Below are 9196 nucleotides of genomic sequence, written 5' to 3'. Positions count from 1 at the left end.
ATTAAGTCTTCCTCAAATCACTACACAATAAATAACCCAGAAATTAAAAACTAATGTATAATACCTACTTTTTATCTAAATGAGTCTTCATTTATCTAATCGTTAACTTAGGTCAAAAGTGCATTTATCCCTTCATCAATGATCAAAGACTCACTTTCACGAAAAATGAATAAATGTCAAATCGGTCAAAAAGTCAACGGTCCACTGTGCCATGGCAAACCTTGGCTGGGCCGCGGCCTAGTCACTAAAAATAGTCGTGGGATTTCTCGTCCATTGCACTGTGGTCAGCTCTTGACCACTACGAGGTTTGTATGGCATAGTAACATCTCCATTATGCTCTTAATCTGTAAATGCAATGTTTTGAAAACCGGACCGGACATCGAACCGGCCGCCATACCGGTTCGACGGGTAAACCAGTCGAACTGGTCCAAAAAACCGGACAAACCGGATGACGTCATTTTTTCATCATTATTGTATTTTAAATTAAAAAATAATAAAAATAATACAAAAATAAACTACAAAACAACAATACCAATAATAATAAGTGTGCTCAATTCAACATTAAGTATCAAACATACAAAGTATCATAAAAATAATCCATCACATCTTCATTCATGTTTTGAAAAAACAAAGTTCACAACATCAAAATACCATGAAATGTATGAAAATCCAAACTTCAATCACTTTCTAATCTTCATCTAAAGGAATCCATGTCAATTTGTTGTAAAGCAACTCCATCGTCATCTTCTTCATCATCTTCAATATCAAATACAAATTCAATTTTAGAAAAACTTAAACTCAAATAAAAAACAAGAATAACAATAATATTGATAGAATAAAAAAATAATAATAACCTTCAGAAACTTGGGATTCAAACATTGTCGATTCATTGTAGTTTGGTGGCTCATCTTCATCCATATTCTTCAATTCGGTATAACTTAGTTCACCTTCCGGTATTTCATCAACCACCCAAAACTCAATTTTATCAATGCTTTCATAATCAATTAGGTCATAACACTCTTTGTGATCTTTAAGCCTAGAAAAAAATATTAATATACTTTTAAACATAAATAAAGAAAGGGAAAAAAGTTTGAAAGTATAAGTTACCTATTTTGTAGACGCAGGTTATAATGAACATAAACAAGGTGATTAAGCATTTGATACTCCAACTGATTCCTTCTTTTAGTGTGGATTCACTTAAAGACACTCGAATTCCGCTCACACCCGGAAGAAGAAGCTGTTTGTGTAACATCTGGATTCCTAGGTATATTATTTTATTCCTTTATTTTTGGTGGTTGGGAGGGGACTCGGCGAGTTGGTGCTTAGACTCGCCGAGTATGGTCGCGGATTCTTATCCGGGTTCATAGCTGGACTCGGCGTGTTCATGAGTGGACTCGGCAAGTCCATGCTATTTAATGAAACCATAATTTCCTGGGTTTGGGACCTATTTAAAGGCCCTTAAGGCCGTCATTTGCGGCTACCAGACCCCAGAGAGAAACCCTAAGAGATCTAGAGTGTTTGTAAGGAAGGAGAGGCCACCTTTGATCATTTTGTTGGTGTGATTGCAAGAAGGAGGTGACCAAGGCAAGAGGAGGCTGAAAGAGGAGCGATTCTGGTGATTTCAGAGTTTAGAGACTTCATCTTGAGGTATTTATTCGGACCTTCTTTAGATTTGGTGTTGATTCTTAGAGTTAGGGTTTTCTAACCCCCTTTAAGGATGGATATGTGGAGCAATTGGTCCCTTCTCGAGTTCATGCTTTGGATCTGGACTCAAAGAGGTCCAGAGACCTTAACCCTTGGAGCTTTATGAGTTATTTTGGGAGCCATGAACTTAGGATGTCATTTTTGGGGCTAAATCACCAAGTGAGACCAGCTAGATGTTATATGAGTGTCAAGGTCTGAACTTTACGTGATTATCATGCTTGGGAATGTCAGATCTATGGATTAAAGGAACAGATCTGACCTCAGGAGGTCAACGATGATCGCGGGAAGGCGCCGGCATGACTCGTACACACACACTGGAGTTCATATGTTTTGATCTTGGGGTTTTGTATTGAGATGATGTTGATACAATGTTTTGAAAAATGAATGTGAATGATACTTTATGTTTTTTTTAAAGGTGAAAAATTGTTTAAATTTTTACGGTGTTACAGTTTGGCTTAAAATTCGAATTGCAAAATTTTGCAATCCCGGAGCATCTCCACCATGTAATTTCCACCATTCATCTAATTGAAAAATAACAAAATAATATTATAATCTTTTTACTAAAATTCACCAAGTTGTTACCTGGTGAGTAGTATTTCGAGAAACAAAAGCAAGTGTTCTACCAAAACTACCTTCATGCTCACGGAACAACTTTAGTTGGTCTATTAGAGTTAGACCATTGACAGTACCAGCACTACTGTAATGCTCAATCATATCTATAACCCCCGCAACCACCTCTGGTTTCTTACAAAAACCTTCTTGATCATATTGAAACACCGAATTCAACCAATAAGCCGCAACATGAAGACTCTTATGCAACATCCTATCCCAACGATTTTTAATGATGTTAGTGTAAGGATGGTACAACTCTTTGTTGTTGTGAAAAAGTTTTTTAATTCCTTTTTTTGCCCTATACATCCTTTCGTATACATAACCTATAAAAAACATCATTAAAAATAATAAAAATGATAATATATTTGTAAATATCATTAAAGAATATAAAAAAATGTTATACCTAAAGCCGACTTCTCATCCGAATCAAAAATCCGTAAAAGTCTCAACATTGGAGTCATCACTTTTACTATGATACCACAATTATTCCAAAAGTTTTTATTCAATATGATAAGCTTAACTTCTTTTGCTTTTTTTCAATCTAATCACTTTTTTATAATCCGGGGAGGGGACCATAGCTTGCAAATCATGTTTGTGATCACACAATCTCTTCAATGCGATAAATGCAGTACCAAAATGAGCGGCACCTGGACAAATAATCTTAGTCCAACCTAGTCTTTTTCTTAACCAACTTATTTGTGGTTATAAACAAAAATTGTAACCCTCGATGCAAGTGTAACCAAATCACCAACTTGAGGCATCTTCGACATATCCTTCATAATCAAGTTCATACAATGAGTTGCACAAGAAGACCATACAATAGACAAATATTTCTCACATAACAATCTTCCTACATTCTTATAGTTTGTAGCATTATCAGTGACTAAATGAACTACATTTTGACGACCAACAATATCAACAATCTCACTAAATAAGCTGCATAGCGTTTGGGCATTACCCTCAATATCCGATGCATCAACTGATTTGATGAAGGAAATCCCTTTTGCACAATACACCATAAAATTGATAAGGGATCGTTGTCTTGTATCACGCCACCTATCTCCCATAGTTATACAACCATTTTCTGCCCAATAACGTCTATAAGAATCAACTATAAGTTGTACAGATTGTTTCGCATCTTTCAACAATGTCACACGCATAGCATGATATGAAGGCCCTGTGTCTCCATGACCCATACTAGCGACTTTACTCATTGCTATTTGAAAAGGGGGAGAATTCACGACATTCATAGGTATGCAAGAATCATAAAACCACATAGCAAGAGCTAAATCCGTTTCATGCCATCTTTCCTTACTTTGCAATGCTGCTTTAATTGACGGTTGAGATGGATAATGCATACCCTGTTTGAAAAAAGTGGCACAGTTTGTGTTTGGGAGGTAGGAGATTTTCTTTTTCCATCTTTTTTTTTTGAGTTGTTTGTTGGGTGAGTACTTGAACCTCATCATCATCATCATCAACATCATACAAGTTATGTACATTCATCCTCAAAGTATCACCGAGCACACCGGCATGTTTATCTGTTGCTTTTTTTGGTATTTTCATCAAATGAACTTTTTATGAGAAACTTTATATCTCCTGGACAACTCGGACATGCGGCAATACTACCTGGAACTCCAGCAAGCTGTTGTTTCATTCTATTGATACCTCCACCATTGTATGTTTTTTTTCAAAAGGTACAAAAATATGAATTTTTCCCGCTCCATCTCATAGTTCAGTAATATGTCTCCAAGCTAGATCCTTTTTTAATCGAAGATTTGGTTGAGTAGAAGCTTGTGAACCAGATGGTACAGTACTTGATTGTGCTTCGGATGGATTAGAACTTGGATTGGAACTTGAACCAGGAGTACTCATAATCTAAAACATAAACACAAACAACCAATATTATAGTTGAGCACAATCTAATAAAAAATCTAATCTAAAATCTGATAAGTGCACAATCTAATCTAAAATTTGATAAGTGCACAATCTTAAAAATCCTAAATGGAATGCTAGAGTGATACTAACAATTAACATTAAGAAACAAAGTAATGACAATGTAATACTAACAATCTAACATTAAGAAATAGACAATGAAAAATCTGATCTACAGTCTGATATACAAACATAGATTTTAATTCCCAACATAAATTACATTAACTGAACAACCAAAATCAATTACATTAAGTCTGATATACAAACACAAATTCTAAAATCTAATTACTTTGACATATTTGATATTTCAAAAGATCATGAATAATGTCACTGATTTAGTTCCCAACATAAATTAAATTAAGTGAACAACCAAAATCAATGTAATATATGTGTTTTGCTGTAGAATTTCGACATTAAGATGCTAAGTTGCATAAAGGGTAAGAAAGTAAGAAAAAGTGAATAATATCCTAGAAACAAAAAGAATGGAATCAAATAACCACGAAATTCAAGCTTCTAATTAGTAATTTCTCTACTCACTGGTATGGATTGCTCGTTACCCCGTCAGTGGTGTAGCACAGTAGCAGAAATCGGAGCTGATGGAGAGGATGGAGAGTTGCGATCGGACGAAGGTGGCGTGGAGACTGGATACCTGCGCACTGTGATCGCAGAACTAGAAACAAAAGGGAATGGAATAATCGGAATCAATTGACATTTGACATTAGGTTTATCGTTTGGAGCTTGGAATTTGGGTGTGCGATTGTGGGTTTGCGTCTTTGCGATTTGGGAATTGGGAATCAGGGAATACATTTGTCCGATATTAGCTCAAAGGAAAAAAAAGGTAAAAACCGGTTCTGAAGCCTGTTCAACTAGCCTGGTCTGACCGCGGTTCACAAAAAACCGTTGTTTTTTTACGGTTTGATGCACCACCGGTTTTTAGAGGCTAAAGAACCAGAAGCAGCACCGGTTCCCGGTCGAACCGGCTGGTCCGGTCCGATTTTCAAAACAGTTGTTAAAGGCAAGCCTCAAACTTTCTAGAAAGCTTAATACTCACATATGAACCATAAAAATGATAACTTTATGGATATGCATATCTTATGCATGTCTCTCATCATTTTAGGTCAAAATTGTGAAAACATAGTCCAAACTCCAAGCATGACATTAAATGGAGATTAAAGACCATATCCATGACACAAAATGCTCTTGTGACCTTAAAGGACCATAAAATTGCAACCTTTATCTTGGAGTTCTCCAAAATTCTACTCATAATCCATAAACATGAATAGAACAAGCATAAACTCAAGATCGAAGGAGTAATAAACATAAAGATTGAATCTTGAAGACTTACCATGATCTAAGATGAGCTAACACTAAAAGATCACTATCACAACACACTTCTCAAGCTCCAAGGGACTTAGATTATCCTTCCAAATCTCCAAGAATACTAAGAACTCAAGGGAGGTGAAGAGGAGAGGTGTAGGTAAGCTAGGGTTCCGATTAAGAAGAAGGAAGCTAGTGAAATGAGCAACCCCTAATCCCTACATTCCTTATAAGTTATAAGGCCCAAGACCTACAGTTTTAGGCTATGGCGACCACCACACCGAGGTCACACCTTCATCGCGTCGTAGGAACCAAGCAAGCACATTCCTCATTTAATGATGTGGTCGCGCTGCAGACAACAAGAAACTGCGCTGTAATGTGAGATTTTCCAAAATCCTTATTCTTAAAACCCTGAAGTCTTAAGACGATTAATATAGAGAACGAATGTTACAAGGATGTAATGCATCCTTTATTACCCTCATTGCTAAGGTTATAGCCCTATGTCTGTCACGAATTATCGTCCACTCAGTCTCATTGGTAAGGACTATAAAATTAATGCTAAGGTTCTTGCTAATCGGCTTGCCAAGGTGATCAATGCGGTGGTTGGTTTGGAACAAATAACTTGATAAAGGGTCATCAAATTCTAGTTGCCCTTTAATGGTTAGTGATGCGATTCATTGAATTAAAAAAAAAAAAAAAGAAGCTTCTTGTTTTGAAGATTGACTTTGAAAACTCTTATGAATCATTAAGATGTGATTATTTGATGCAAGTCGGGAAGTTTTTGGGTTTTGGGGAGCGGTAGCAGTTTTTGATTTGAGCTTGTCTAGATTAAGCCAAGGCTTCTATTCTTGTAACAAGAGTCCTTAGGAATTTTGTTTTGAAATATGTCCTCTACCAGAAGCTCTAGTTACTCTTTTCTTATTCATTATTTCCATAAAAGGGGCGATTTTGGCAAATGATTATGCAGAAGTTGTTGCTCTTTTGAAAGGAGTTGTTGTGGGGCCTAATAACATTATTTTGTCTCATTTTTTATTTTCAGATGATGTTCTTTTTAATGGTATAGGAAAAATATATATTACATGGTATTGACTTCAAATTATTTTGATCTTCTTTCTATATTAAGGATGAACTTCCATAAGTAAAACTTGTATGGTGTGGGGTTCTTTTTTTATCAAGTGGTGGAGATGGTGAGGTATTATTGATCATATTACTAAAAAACTTTCTTCTTTGAAAGTGAGAAACTGAGAATGCTTTCTATTGATGGTTACTATCTTTCTTTGACGTTTGTTCTTAGTTCGTTAGGAATGCATTTTATGTCCACATTTTTAATGTCGGTTCAAGTTAGGAAGGTGCGCTATTCTCTTATAACTTAGTTTTTTTAGGGTATGGAAGTCGGTACATGAAATATGTAGAGGGAGGCTTAGGATTTAGTGACTGCCCCAAAGGATCACGAAGGTGTGGATATTGTTAGTATTGATTGTCTTATATATTAATTAGATATAAACAGAGTGACGTTCCATAAAGTAGGGAATTGAGGAAAAATGTATTTTTAGAAGGATATATGGCATGGAGGCCTTCCGTTGGTTGATCGAATTTCATACACGTTTTCAAGGTGAGAGACGTTATCTTTTTTAAATTAAAGATCAATTGATGATCAGTGGGTCTGGGATTGGAGTAGGGAGCTTAATGTGAGGGTTGAAAACTCATAATTTTTGGAACTTTGATCTTTACTAAAGGGGTTTGTTTGGTGGTGATGATAGATGGTGCTGGGAGTTAGCCGGTGATGGCAAGATTATCGTGAAGAGCATTAAAAGGTACGTAGAGCATATAATGTTATAGGATACAAACATGTCTTTAATAAATGAATGTTTTTTTTTTTGCCGCATGTCAATTTTTCATTAGTTTTGAGATTTGTTATTTTGTAGTATTTTTGAAATAAATATTATCCACTTGTAAATTTTTGATTTATTTCAATTTTTAAAATTAAAGTCATATAATTATATATGTAAAATATTAAATATCATATATATGATATTAAATTGCAATAAATACGTTTCTTCCTTTCTTATTTAAAGTTGTACATTTAAAAATATTTTCTGTTTACACTTTAATTTAATATTTAATCTTTTTTAAAATCAACCCGTGTACTACACGAGTCTCACACCTAGTTGATATGATTTGGAATGCTTAGGTTGTGTTTAGTTAAGGAAAAATAGTTTTCATTTTCCGTTATTTGTTTTCCCTTTTCAGTTTTCATTTTCCGTTTTCAGTTTTGATGGAAAATTTAGAAAATGCATTTAGCTAAAACTTATTCGTTTTTCATTTTCAGTATTAGAAAATTAGAAAACGTGTTTAGATGTGTATTTTTTTCGGTTTTCATTTTTAGAAAATGGTAACGGTGGTAGGGTAGGCGTGGGACGGTGGCGGTGGTGGCGGAAGCAACGGGGGGCAATGGTGGTGTCGATGATGGTGACGGTGGTGGTGGTCGTCGCGGTGGCAGCGGGGGTGGTGGCAGAAATTGTGGCAGTGGTGGTGATGGTGGCGGTGGTGCTAGGATGGGGTAGTGGTGGTGGTGATGGTGATGGTAGGTCAGTGATTATGGTAGTGGTGTTGGGTGTATGTGTGTGTGTGTGTTTGTAGGGTGATGTGGGTGTGGGTGTCGGTGTGTGTTTATAGGTGTGTGTGTGTGTGTTTGTAGGGGTTGGTGTGTGTGCGTGTGTGTGTGTTTGCGTGTGTCAGGGTTGGTGTGGGTGTATGTGTGTATGTGGGGGTTGGTGTTTCTGTGTGTATGTGTGTTTGTGGGGGTGGGGGTGGACCTCGAAGTGAGTGTTGATAGGTAGGGGTGTGGTGAGTTGGGAGTGTTAAGGTGAGGGTATGTAAAGGTGGATGGGGTGGATGTGGGTGTGTGTTTATATTTTAGAAAAAAATTGGAATTAGAAAAATGTGGAAAACAATGATTATTGGTTTTCCAAAAATTTCCAACTTCTTTGTAATTTTAAAAAATAGAAAATTTTCATTTTCCATGAAAAATTTAGAAAAATAGACGAACTAAACGCGTTTTCAAAATTCTCATTTTTCTTGGAAAAATTTTCCGGAAAACAATCCATTTTTCCGCAACTAAACGCACCCTTACCTTCTAAAAAAATTAAACATGATAACGGAGTTGATATTCATTCTATTTTGTGTCCGTTTCGTCATCTTAACATGAAAAATTTTCAACATTTGTTTGGGGTGTGAAAATGTAGAACATATGTGGGTTATCATGTCATGGTTCTTGGATGTATAGGTCCCTGTAAAGTTTCCTGAGTTAGAATTGTTAGCTTGGCCAGATTCTTTGGGTGTTGCGAGTATGAAGAAGTTGATCATCGAAGTGATTGTATAGACTACATGATGGGTCCTATGGAAAGACTATAGACTTGGTTTTGTTTTTTATACTATACTCGGTGTAAAACCTGTTGATTACACGGATTGATTAAAAAAATAAAATATTAAAATGTAAATAATAAAAAAAATTAAAATAAAAATTTAAAATAAGAAATGAAGAAACATATTAATTACAATTTATTATAATATTTATTACATTTGATACTTATATATATATATATATATATATATATATATATATATATAT

At 35.4% G+C, this 9196-nt stretch overlaps 1 protein-coding gene across 1 annotated transcript; it reads right to left on the bottom strand.

The window, feature by feature from the left end:
* Positions 1 to 694: 694 nt before the first annotated feature.
* On the bottom strand, positions 695 to 3970 carry LOC145066889 (uncharacterized). The gene is made up of 8 exons (XM_079014139.1): positions 3943 to 3970; positions 3769 to 3854; positions 3065 to 3677; positions 2720 to 2785; positions 2337 to 2639; positions 2144 to 2225; positions 855 to 1036; positions 695 to 756 (listed from the first exon to the last, which is right to left on the bottom strand). Exons 1-8 carry the CDS (start codon positions 3968 to 3970, stop codon positions 695 to 697), a joined length of 1422 nt encoding a protein of 473 aa, XP_078870265.1.
* Positions 3971 to 9196: the final 5226 nt, after the last annotated feature.

Source organism: Lactuca serriola, chromosome 8, assembly GCF_051521515.1.
Source record: "Lactuca serriola cultivar US96UC23 chromosome 8, Lser_US96UC23_V15, whole genome shotgun sequence".
NCBI classification, from domain to species: domain Eukaryota; kingdom Viridiplantae; phylum Streptophyta; class Magnoliopsida; order Asterales; family Asteraceae; genus Lactuca; species Lactuca serriola.
This window is presented reverse-complemented; position numbering and strand designations above follow the sequence as displayed.